The sequence below is a fragment of the Crocuta crocuta genome, unplaced genomic scaffold, assembly GCF_008692635.1.
Source record: "Crocuta crocuta isolate KB4526 unplaced genomic scaffold, BGI_CrCroc_1.0 scaffold755, whole genome shotgun sequence".
Classification (NCBI taxonomy): Eukaryota; Metazoa; Chordata; class Mammalia; order Carnivora; family Hyaenidae; genus Crocuta; species Crocuta crocuta.
The window spans coordinates 714645-726263 of record NW_027531305.1 but is presented as its reverse complement, the minus strand read 5'-3'; the positions used below and the strand labels follow the sequence as shown (position 1 = coordinate 726263).

The following is an 11619-nucleotide window of genomic DNA, read 5'->3' as shown; positions in this document are numbered from 1 at the left end:
TCTGCCCGCCCTCTGCCGCCGCCCCCCCGATGCCCGCCCTCCAGTCTCCAGGACTCCCCCTCCCCCCCAGGCCCTCCGGTTGCGCGGGCCCCGGGCCTCCTGTCGGAGCTCTCAGGGTCCCGGGCTTCAGAAACACTCTCCGCCGCCCTTCCGTGGGACCCTCGCCCCGTCTGACAGATGTCCCCTGTCCCCCCTTGGAGCCCCGGGAGCGCCCCTCGCCTCAGTCTCGGTCCCTCCGGCCGGAAACCCACTCCAAGTCACTTCAGACACGGACCCTACACCATCTGACAGACGCGCCCACTCCACCGGGCGACTTTGACAAAGTCCTCGGTGTCCCGTACCCCGGTGGCCTCCCCTGCCTGCCTCCTCCTTGCTTCCGTAGGACTCAGACTGAGCAGAGGACCTGCGTGGCTTCCTGCTCATAGCGCTGAACGCCTCCAGAGCCCCACCTGACACACGGTTCCTTCATCCTCAGAGCTGTCTCCACGCCCTGAACGCTAAACCTGGGGCTCCGCAGGCCACGCAGGCCCCCTTCTCTGAAAGATTAGACCGTGAAAACGTACCTTTCACTCCCTGTTCTCAGACACGGCTCCTTCAGGGAAGCTTCCTGGCCAGACGGATGTCTCAGAAACTTCCGACAAAGTTCTGTGATTCCCACTTTTCCTGTCTGCATTCAGATCCCTGCCGGTCCAGGCTCCCAGTTCTCACCTTACCCCACTTGGGTCTCAGCTCGTGATAAGTAGACTCCTACCGAGCCCAGAGTTGTCTCTGCAGCCCCTGTCTGGTGGAGAGTCCCATGTGGAACCTCCTTCCTGTCCTTGGCTCCTCGCCTTCTGTGCTGCTTCTCTGGCCTCTGACCTCGGCCTTCTCTTACTGGATTCCCGTTCTGACTACCACCTACCCGCCCCCGGGACTGACATGCTCCCCTGCACAAGTTCTGCCCAGAGAGAGATGGTGTCCTAGCGCTGTGTTGCCCAGCCAGTCCGTGTTCTGGTGCGTGGAAGCTGCTCCTGGTCCCTGCTGTCAGAGGGCAGCTGTGACATCCCTGTGTCTTACTGGTGCTGGGGGTTATGGATGGATCCTCTGTTTTCATGGGGGTGAGTCGCCTCCCAGGGTGAGAGCAGCCGCCAAGGATGAGGAAGAAGGCTCCACGCCCTCACTCTCAGTGTTACAGGGGCAGACGGCTCACACTCAGCCTGGGCTGAGCCTGTCTTCCTAACCTCGCAGGCCTGGGTTCAGAGGAAAACACAATGGTGGCCATGGACTTGGGCTCCCCCCCGCTCCCCAAGAAGAGCCTGCCTGTCCCTGGGCCCTTGGAGCAGGTGGCCAATCGGCTGAGCAGCAAAGTGGCTGCAGAGGTTCCTCATGGCAGCAAGCAGGAACTGCCAGATCTCAAGGGTGAGTGGCCCAGGTGGCAAGGTGGGGGTGCTGGTGAGGCTGGACATGCTCCATAGGGAACTCTTGGGTCTGGGGGTTAGCGCGGGGTCATCAGCTTTTTCTTCAGTCCAAGACACTGAGGAGATACCCAGCCGTCTTCTCTCGAGCTTCTGGTGCCCTGGGCATGCATGGCCTTGAGCTGTACCCTTACTGGGCGAGGGAGGGACATCCAAGGAAAGAGCATGGTGTTCAGGAGCTGACACTCAGACCCAGTTCGTTTGGTGACTTTCGCCCTCGTTAGCTGCGTGATCTTTTGCATGATATTTTCTCATCTGCGTGTTGACATTCAGACCATGACTGAGTGGTTACGGGCACCGTGCTGGACCCCAGAGATGTGAGCGGAGCAAAACAGACCTGACGCTTGTCCTTGGAGTCACTGAAGTTGGGGAGCAGGGAGGCAGAGAAGGAGACAGGCAGGGATAAGGGCTCTCGGGTGCAGGGTACCACGGGGGCTATGGCTGTGGTCTCCAGCCCAGTGTCTGGGGCATGAGTTGAGCTGCAGAGGCTGGCTGGGACAACTCTGGAGACCGTGTGGCTGCAGGTCAGCATTTATTTGTGTGAACACCTGTTGCCAGGACACATGGGTATGTTGGGTATCTGAAAGGTATTCCACTGGCTGGACTACAGAGGGCTCTGTTTCCTGCTGCTGTGTGCCCTTGGGCATAACTCTTCCCTCTCTGAGACTCAGTTTCCTTATTTGCAAACTGGATTCCTGCCTTATTAGGGTCATTTTAAGGATCAGGGAGGCTTGCGGGGAGCCTGGGTGAGTCGAGTCTTTGGTGGGAGTGGAGAAGTGGGAGGGCAGGGCTCAAGGGGCCTCACAGCCAGCTCTCCTGGCCTTCATCTCGCCCTCCAGCTCAGAGCCTGACCACCTGCGAGGTCTGCGGTGCCTGCTTTGAGACACGCAAGGGCCTGTCCAGCCACGCGCGCTCCCACCTGCGGCAGCTGGGGGTGGCCGAGTCGGAGAGCAGCGGTGCCCCCATTGACCTCCTCTACGAGCTCGTGAAGCAAAAGGGCCTGCCTGACACACCCCTTGGGTTGCCCCCAGGCCTGTCTAAGAAGTCCAACTCACCGAAGGAGGTGATCGCTGGGGCTCCCCGGCCTGGCCTGCTTGCCCTGGCCAAGCCCTTGGATGCTCCTGCTGTCAACAAGGCCATCAAGTCACCACCTGGCTTCTCGACCAAAGGCTTGGCCCACCCACCTAACTCCCCTCTCCTCAAGAAGGCACCACTGGCCCTGGCGGGCTCCCCTACCCCCAAGAATCCTGAGGACAAGAGCCCCCAGCTGTCCCTGAGCCCCCGGCCAGCCTCCCCAAAGGCACAGTGGCCCCAGTCTGAGGATGAAGGGCCCCTGAACCTCAGTGAGTGCGGGTCCTGGGAGCTGAGGGAGGTCCTGGCACCGGGAGGGCTGCAGAGCCCAGGGTGGGGACAATGGGGACTGCAGCTCCTACATCCTGGGTCCACTGGGTCAGAATTTTGGTCAGAGCGTTGTGTCTCCTGTTGGGCTGGCCATGCAGCATATTATCACCTGCCTCCCACTTTACTTTGCTGTTCCTCTCCCTGGAGGCCTGACTTTGGCCGCTGAGCCTGTCAGGGTCACCCTCGCTACTTAGGGACTCCGTTGACCTTCTCTGAGCCTGAGGGTTGGGGCAGTGAAGGTAAACAGAACTCCTGTGGGCCTGGCTTCCCAGGAAGGGGGTCTTGGGTCCTAGAGGCAGGCAGGCAGTCCTGTAGTCAGTCCTGTCTTCACATCTTCCTGGCTATGGTGTGCAGAGGCACCTCTACCGTGCCCGTGGGTGGAGCCATACCTCCCGGGCTACCTACGGGCTTGGCAGAGTAGGGTTTGGGAAGACCCCACCCCCACCCCGGGTGCAGTGAGCAGGTTTAGCATGGATGTCCCTTAGGAAGTCAGGCTTTCTCACACATTTGCGTGTGAGTTTGAGGGTGAGCCCAGGGTCTGGCCCCCTGCCCAACAAGGCACCCCACTTGGCACCTCATGTTCCGATGAAGTTGCTTCCATTGTCTGCTGTGCTTTCAGGAGCAAGGCCCTGAGCAGGTCTGCCCTTTGCTGTATGATGCTTGGCAGCTGGGCACGGCCCCTGCTTTGCACCCATGCAGCTCCCAAAGCTGGGGTCCCAGGGAAGAGGGCCTGGGAGCATCAGACTGTGCTACTGGAACTTGGCCACTGCCTGTCCACGCCATGTTCTTCAGCTCTGCACACTCACCTTGATCCCAAAGGGCTAGGCAGGGAACAGGACTTTCTGTTTCCCAAAACCTCTTAAAATAAATCTGCGGCACAAGTCTTGGACCCCGAATGGCCTGGGCAGCCTTGAATCACATCAGGTCTTCTTGCCTCAGTCCCCCAGGGCCGGCCAAGGTGGCGGCCGTGAACCCCCCCCTGTGTTTTGTCTCCGCAGCTTTAGATAGTGACGGGGGCAGAGAGCTGGACTGCCAGCTGTGCGGTGCCTGGTTTGAGACCCGCAAGGGCCTGTCCAGTCACGCCCGCGCCCACCTGCGCCACCTGGGCGTCAGCGACCCGGACGCCAAGGGATCCCCCATAGACGTGCTCCACGGGCTCATCAGGAGGGACGGCGTCCAGATCCGCCTCCCACCCGGGCGCGGCACCCTGGCCCAGCTGGGGCGGCCTCCTCCCACCTCCGCGGCCCTCTCCTTGCTCCCCCCCCCACCGCCGGCCAAGAAGGCCAAGCTGAAGGCCGCGGGTATGGCCAGCCCCTGGGGGAAGCAGGACCTCTCGGCCGCCGCCGGCATTTTCTGGGCCTCTGATGTGGAGCCGTCTCCTCTCAACCTCTGTAGGTTCTCGCTTCAGCCGCTCCCTCCTCCCTGCGGGCCCTGGAGCCCCTCCCGGGGGGGTCGCAGCCCCCTCCCTACTCCTTTCCTGCTGGGGCAGGGAGTAGACAGGGGCCCTTGGCAGTGGGCTGGTTCTGCCCAGAGATTTTGATGGCAGTTGGCTGCTAGGCCTTCTCTCTTGGCCTTTGACCTCCATGACTGTGACCTTCCCTGAGAATGAAGGCCAAGGGTGGGGTGCTACCTTTTGGTGTGGAAAAGTGCCCAGGGTTCCCCCTGGTCTGGATGGCATTTGGCACTTAGGCTGCTACTTCCTGCCCTCTTGCCCCCCCGTCCTTGGTCGGGACCCTCAGAGCCGTGGAGTCTTGGTTCCATCCTTCTCTGCCAGGAGCGAGGGCCCGTGCGCTCTCTGGAGCCTCCCCTCGCTCCTGCTGAGTGTCTGGCCCCCACCCCGCTCCTCAGTTCCCTCGCTTGCACCTGCCCTCCACCACCACCCCAGCCTGTGGGCATGCTGCTGCCCATGCCCAGCCGACCAGGAGACCCACAGGCGATGATGCTAATGGTGCCCACAATGCTAATTACTCCTTTCTCCTGCTGCAGCCTCAGGCCCAGAGCCAGCTCGAGACATTCGCTGTGAGTTCTGCGGTGAGTTCTTCGAGAACCGCAAGGGCCTGTCAAGTCACGCACGCTCCCACCTGCGGCAGATGGGTGTGACTGAGTGGTATGTCAACGGCTCACCCATTGACACACTACGGGAGATCCTCAAGAGACGGACCCAGTCTCGGCCTGGTGGCCCCCCTAACCCACCAGGGCCCAGCCCGAAAGCCCTGGCCAAGGTGATGGGCAGCGGAGGTCCTGGCAGCTCGCTGGAAGCCCGCAGCCCTGCAGACCTTCACCTCTCACCCCTGGCCAAGAAGTTGCCACCGCCACCAGGCAGCCCCCTGGGCCACTCACCAACTGCCTCTCCTCCTCCTACGGCCCGGAAGATGTTCCCAGGCCTGGCTGCACCCTCCCTGCCCAAGAAGCTGAAGCCTGAACAAATGCGGGTGGAGATCAAACGGGAGATGCTGCCAGGGGCCCTTCATGGGGAGCCACACCCATCCGAGGGTCCCTGGGCAGCGCCGCGGGAAGACATGGCCCCCCTGAACCTGTGTAAGTGTGACCCCGGGGCAGGGCCGTGAGAACAGGTAGAGGGGTCTCCCCCCAACCCCCAACCCCATCCTCGTTCCAACACTTCATGGGTACCCTGCGCGCCCATGGTAGAAACAGAAGGGCGGATGCACAGGTCCGGAGGACAAGGTGTTAGCTGTGCATTCTTGCTGTGCAGACCCCCAGCCGAGCTGCTTCTTGATTCTCTTTCTTCCACTTGGGGGAGGCTGAATTGTGCCATTCGATGATGGCAAAGAGATTTTATCTCTTGGGCCCATCTTAATTGATTGGTAGTGTCTGCCAACCAGATTTCCGGGGAGAAAGACTGCAGGGGTCAGTTAGTGATGTCTGCCAGCAGCAGGAGTGTGGACACTCTAAGTGGGCATCTGAACGGTCTTTCTGACATTCCTGGTTGCTAAGTGCTTGACATTGGGAGCCAGGTTCAAGTTAAGTGCTCAGCAGTCTGGCAGTATGTGACCTTGGGCAAGTTTCTTCTTTGGAGATGAAGATAAGCATGGTCCAAGCGCTGAATAGTTCCAAAGTGGTATAGAGCACTTAGCACGGTGCCTGGTACGTATGCAGTGATTATACTGTGCATGTCACTGTGTTCTTTCTGCTCCAGTTGGCTGAGTTGTGTACTGAGCAGGTGAGGATGGCCCAGGCTGCGCTGTCTGAAGTGCTCATGTGCATTTCATACCAGCTATGCCATGTGCTTTGAACTGCTCCCTCAAGGTGGAAGTTTCTATCTGCATTTTGCAAAGGAGGAAACTGAGGCTCAGAGGGAAAGTGGTTTGCCCAGCGTAGCCCAGCATAACATAAGGGGGTCACAGCCGAGCTGGAGTCTGAGCCCGGGATCAAGGAAGCGCTTGTTCCTCACTGCTTCATGATGTCACAGGGGGTCATCTTGAAGCCAGCTAGAATCTAAGGTGACAGAGCAGGCAGAAGGGCTGAATGTACACAGGGGCTCCTGGAAGTGGATGAGGGAGCGGGTCATTTGGGTCTGGGGCTGTATGGACGGGACAGCCAGGCACTTAACACTAGCCTTGAGCTTGGAGGCTTCCCGCCGCAGCCGCCTCCTTCTCCTCCCCTTCCCTCCACCCTGGACCCCCTGCAGCGTCCCGGGCAGAGCCTGTGCGTGACATCCGCTGTGAGTTCTGCGGTGAGTTCTTCGAGAACCGCAAGGGCCTGTCCAGCCACGCGCGCTCCCACCTGCGGCAGATGGGCGTGACCGAGTGGTCTGTCAACGGCTCGCCCATCGACACGCTGCGGGAGATCCTCAAGAAGAAGTCCAAACCGTGCCTCATCAAGAAAGAGCCGCCCGCTGGAGACCTGGCCCCTGCCTTGGCTGAGGACGGGCCCCCCACGGCTGCTCCAGGGCCTTTGCAGGCCCCCCTGCCTTTGGCGCCCATGGCTGGCCGCCCGGGCAAACCAGGAGCTGGGCCGGCCCAAGTTCCTCGAGAGCTCAGCCTGGCACCCATCACCGGTGCCAAGCCCACAGCCGCTGGCTACCTGGGCTCAGTGGCAGCCAAGCGGCCCCTGCAGGAGGACCGCCTCCTCCCAGCAGAGGTCAAGGCCAAGACCTACATCCAGACCGAACTGCCCTTCAAGGCAAAGACCCTGCACGAGAAGACTTCCCACTCCTGTAAGCAGCCGGTGGCAGGGTCCGGGGAGGGCACCTGCTGGGGCCCACAGGGCCAGGCAGTGCCGCGCACACACTGACCCCCAGCAGGGGCCGGTGGCAAGGCTCCGGTGGGAGGCGGGACTGACTCCTGACCTGGGCAGGGCCTTCTGGGTACTTCAGTTGCTTTTGGGCTGGGGCTCAGCAGCACCCCCTCTGCCTGCAGCCACCGAAGCCTGCTGTGAGCTGTGTGGCCTTTACTTCGAAAACCGCAAGGCCCTGGCCAGCCATGCGCGGGCGCACCTGAGGCAGTTTGGCGTGACCGAGTGGTGTGTGAACGGCTCACCCATTGAGACACTGAGCGAGTGGATCAAGCACCGGCCCCAGAAGGTGGGGGCCTACCGCAGCTACATCCAGGGCGGCCGCCCCTTCACCAAGAAGTTCCGCAGTGCCGGCCACGGCCGCGACAGTGACAAGCGGCCGCCCCTAGGGCTGGCACCCGGGGGCCTGGCTGTGGTGGGCCGCAGTGCTGGGGGTGAGCCAGGGCCTGAGGCTGGCCGGGCAGCCGACAGTGGTGAGCGGCCTCTGGCAGCCAGCCCGCCAGGCACTGTGAAGGCTGAGGAGCACCAGCGGCAGAACATCAACAGTGAGTGCTGACGGAAGGGCGTTTTGAGGGCGAGGGGCACCGGCCGCCAGGGTTCTCTGCTGTGCATCTGCCTTGTGTCACTTCCCCAGTTGCACCCCTATTCCTCTGGCCACCATCCCACCTCTTCTCCCCTCCCCAACCCTCCCCAAGACCCGGGCAGCATCCAGTGAGCAACTGTCCTGTCTTACGGTTCCCCACAGCCTTCACACCATGCTTGCTGAAGGCAGGAACCTTCCCAGGAGTCTTGCCCTCTGGCTTATGTCTTGTCCGTCTCCGTACCTTTCCCTGCCTCAGAATTTGAGCGCCGACAAGCCCGCCCTCCAGACGCCTCTGCGGTCCGGGGGGGTGAAGAGGCCAATGATCTACATCAGAAGCTGGAGGAGGTGCGGCAACCCCCACCCCGGGTCCGGCCCGTCCCCTCCCTGGTACCCCGTCCCCCCCAGACATCACTGGTCAAGTTTGTTGGCAACATCTACACCCTCAAGTGCAGGTATGTGGCCCCCTGGGGGCGGTGGGGGGAGAAAGACCACCCACCTGGGCCTTGGTTACCCAAAACCTCTGAATAGCCCAGAGGTTGGTGGCGGTCAGGAGATGTAGCTTCAAGGACTGCCTCAGAGCATGGCTGGACCCAGGCTAAGGGCTTAACAGAGGGTGGCACCTCAGAGCATTAGGCTGGGACCCTGAGGTTTGTAGCCAAGCAGACCTGGGTTCCAGGGCTGGCTCTGACACTTAACCAGCATAGTAGCCTTGGGCAAGGGCGTTCTGCTCCAAACCTCAATGCTCCCACCTATATAATGGGGTTGACAACAGACCTACCTAATAGGTTTGTCATGAGGTTTAAAAAGTTGAATATTTATAAAGCACTTGAGTTATGCCTGACGTATGGTAAGCACTCAACAAGTGCTTGTCTGATTAAGACAAAAAATAGGTCTTAGTTCATTCAGAGGCCAGGAAATAGGTCTGACACTTTAGGTGGCCTCAGGCCATATAGGCCAAGTCAGAAGTAAGATTTGAACCCAAGTCTCTGGAGCCCCAGGCTCAGGTCCTGGGTCCCTGCTCCGAGAGGCCTCCCGTGGGGTCTCAAGCGCAGGCAGTTGGTGAGCTGGGGGCCTGAGCAAGGTGGGTGTGAGTTAGTGCCTGAGCCCCTTGCGCCAACTGCCATCCTTCTGTCCTGGAGCCTGGCAAGGTCAGGGTTGCTGCTCTGGGGTCTCTGCCCTCTCACTCACAGTTGGCAGAGGACCTCTGCAAGCCCGATGGCCCTTTCCCAGCATCAGCGCCCAGGCTGCCCTGAGCATAGAGATGATGCGGGTCCGTAGGGGTCCTGCCATCAGCCTGGGAAGGGTAGAGGTACCGTCCCTGAGGGGCCCCTTCCTGGAAATCCTGGGTCTGCTCTGTCCACACTGAGCTGCGGTGAGTGTGCCTGATGCTCAGGGACGTGGGCCGGGCTACACTTCAGCCTCTCCTCATGTCAGTGGCCACTCCTCTCTCTCTCTCTGTTCCTCCACACAGGTTCTGTGAGGTGGAATTCCAGGGGCCCCTCTCTATCCAGGAGGAGTGGGTGCGGCACTTACAGCGGCACATCCTGGAGATGAATTTCTCCAAAGCGGACCCCCCACCCGAGGAGCCCCGGGCCCCGCAGGCACAGACAGCGGCGGCAGAGGCGCCCTAACACAGAAGCATTCCAAATCCCCTCTCGTGCCACCTCTGTCTTCTCTTTCTCCTCCGTCTGTTCTACCCTCTCCTCCCTCTTTCTTTTCCGTTTCCAAAGGAGCAAGCCAAAACCTCAAACCGGCACCCCTTGGGGGCCGGGCACACTACAGCCGGGGCGCCAGGAGCCAGCTAGTGGCCCTTCCCCCAGCCCGAGGGCTCTGGGGCTACACACAGCGCATCTTCCTTCAGCCCACGCCTGCCTGGTCCAGCAAGGGCAGAGGGCCAGGTCTCGTGTGGTGGCAGCTGATCTGGTCAAGGGGGGGAAAGGCCAGCGCTCCCCGCACTGGCAGCCAGGCGGGGCTATGTTTGCCATCCGTGGCCACTTGCAAAGACCCCAAAGACCCCTGTCCTGGTTCCCTCGTGCCCCTGTGAATATCCTCTCACACACGCACACGCAGACACAGACACAGACACACACGCACACGCACAGGCACACACATGCACGCACGCACCTCGTGAGACCCAGGATCTGCCCTAGCCCCCCGGTTCCTGAGTCAAACGACCACATCATGCCACGGTGCTTGCTCAGGGGAAGGCACGCTCCCTCTGAGGGCCTGCTGGGGCCTGGGAGCCCCCCACTGAGCCCATGATGCCACGGAAATCCTTGTTGGCCGTCCCCCCCCACCCCCAGAGGGGCCTTCCCAGCCTGGAAGAGCTCAGAGCTGACAGCTGCCTCCTGCCATGTCAAGGCCCCCCAGAGCCTTGGGGGGCTCTGGGGCCCAGGAGGGGGTGGGGATGGGACTTTCCTCCCCCACCCCCACTCCCCTCCTCCTTTTCACTGTTGCTTTCTATGTATAGCTCCCTAGACCTTTCACTTTTTTAAAAACGCGTTTTGTGTAGAGAATAAGGAACGTGGATCTTTTTATTTTGCAATCCTGGGCCAGCTAGAGACCGGGAGCTGATTGATCTTTTAACTTTTTTCAGTGGCCACATTTTGGTTATCGATGTACCTAGAAGTATGTAAATTAGATTAAATTTCTCTTCTGGAAACACCCCGGGGCAGGCGGCCAGCGTGTGTTTTTCTGTCGAGTGGACAGGCTGGCATCGTCTGGCAGCCGGGGCTGGGATCGAGCCACCTCCCCCTCGAGCTCCCGGAGGCCCTGGGTTTTCCTGTTGGCCGCCAAGCTGATCAGACCCAGCTGGGAGTGAGCCCAAGTTCCCAGCTGTTGGCCCTCAGTGGCATGGTTGGTGAGGGGCTCTGGCTGGCTGGCTGGCTGGCTGGCTGGCAAAGCGGCTCCTGTGAGCAGAGGAGAGGAACCAAGGCTCTGGGCAGCTGGTCTAGGAAGGGAGCCAGGATGGAGAAGCATGAAGCTGGAGGGCCCTCCAAGGGCAGGAGCGGTCCAGTGAGGGCATGGGGGACCTGCCGGGGGAGGGAGAAGCGCACAGTTGCTGGCAGCCGTCAGAGAGCTGGGACCAGCCTGCCTTCAAGACATGTGACTTGCCTGGAGACACATGCACCTGAACCCAAATCACACAAGGGGAGAAGGGAGCTGTTGGCTCCTTCGTGATGTTATTTATTTTCTCGCTCTGCAAATGTTTATTGAACATTTCTGAGATTTTAAGAGATTTTGTTGGCTGCTCCTTCTTGTTTATTGCATGCGGTTTTTCAGCTCCTAATTTTCACTTCAACGCCCATGGACTGGAGAGTGGGAATGACCTCATGGGGTGTAGACAGCAGCGGCCTCCTCTACCCCCAACCCTATTGCCCCAGGCCCCCCACGATGTCCCTGCCTGGGAGGGACAGGCGAACAAGCTGTGATAACATGCCCACCAGAGTGGTCTTGGCCTGCGCCCTTGGCTTTTCTGGTCCTGTGAGGTCAGGGCACACATCTTGCTTGGTGGAGGAAGGACTCAACCACTTCTGTCCATCTCACACTGTGGGTGGGTATGTCTAAGACCTTGAAAGCAGGGAGGACCTCTCTTGGGACGAGAGCTGGCCCACAGGCACTTTCCCTTTCAGCTTTTTATAAATTAACCTTAAAGATACAAAAGTGACGAAGCTGGATGTAAACAAAAGTTCAAACGGCGTAAGACTTTATAAAGTAATGTGGGAAGTTCCTCGCCACCCACACATACAGTGATGGCTGTGTAGGTCCTCGAAAGGGTCACACACACCTTTTAGCACCGAGGGATCTTTTCCGGAAACTTTGAGCCTGCCCTTTCTCAGGCCGCTCTGCCTCAGAGGCAGAGTGTGGGACGTTAACAAACACCCAGTGGAGGTATAATGATGGCTGTGGTGTGTGCAGAGAAGGAAT

The 11619-nt window shown here is 60.2% G+C and overlaps 1 protein-coding gene and 1 long non-coding RNA gene across 5 annotated transcripts in view; one reads left to right on the top strand and one right to left on the bottom strand.

The window, feature by feature from the left end:
* The window catches only part of WIZ (WIZ zinc finger), a 24008-nt gene extending 13063 nt beyond the window's left edge, over nt 1-10945 (top strand). For 2 of the 4 annotated variants that reach the window (XM_077771580.1, XM_077771581.1), the window contains 8 exons: nt 1228-1398; nt 2294-2797; nt 3854-4246; nt 4842-5393; nt 6505-7032; nt 7235-7654; nt 7949-8144; nt 9164-10945. In XM_077771580.1, the coding sequence (XP_077627706.1) occupies nt 1228-1398; nt 2294-2797; nt 3854-4246; nt 4842-5393; nt 6505-7032; nt 7235-7654; nt 7949-8144; nt 9164-9323 (2924 nt within the window). In that variant the 3' untranslated portion in view covers nt 9324-10945. The remainder of the gene's footprint in view (nt 1-1227; nt 1399-2293; nt 2798-3853; nt 4247-4841; nt 5394-6504; nt 7033-7234; nt 7655-7948; nt 8145-9163) is intronic. The other 2 variants (XM_077771583.1, XM_077771582.1) reach the window with 1 other exon arrangement.
* Nucleotides 10946-11043: 98 nt separating this feature from the next.
* The window catches only part of LOC144237855 (uncharacterized), a 3195-nt gene continuing 2619 nt past the window's right edge, over nt 11044-11619 (bottom strand). Inside the window, exon 3 of the long non-coding RNA XR_013336950.1 lies at nt 11044-11340. This is a non-coding gene — a long non-coding RNA (uncharacterized LOC144237855). The remainder of the gene's footprint in view (nt 11341-11619) is intronic.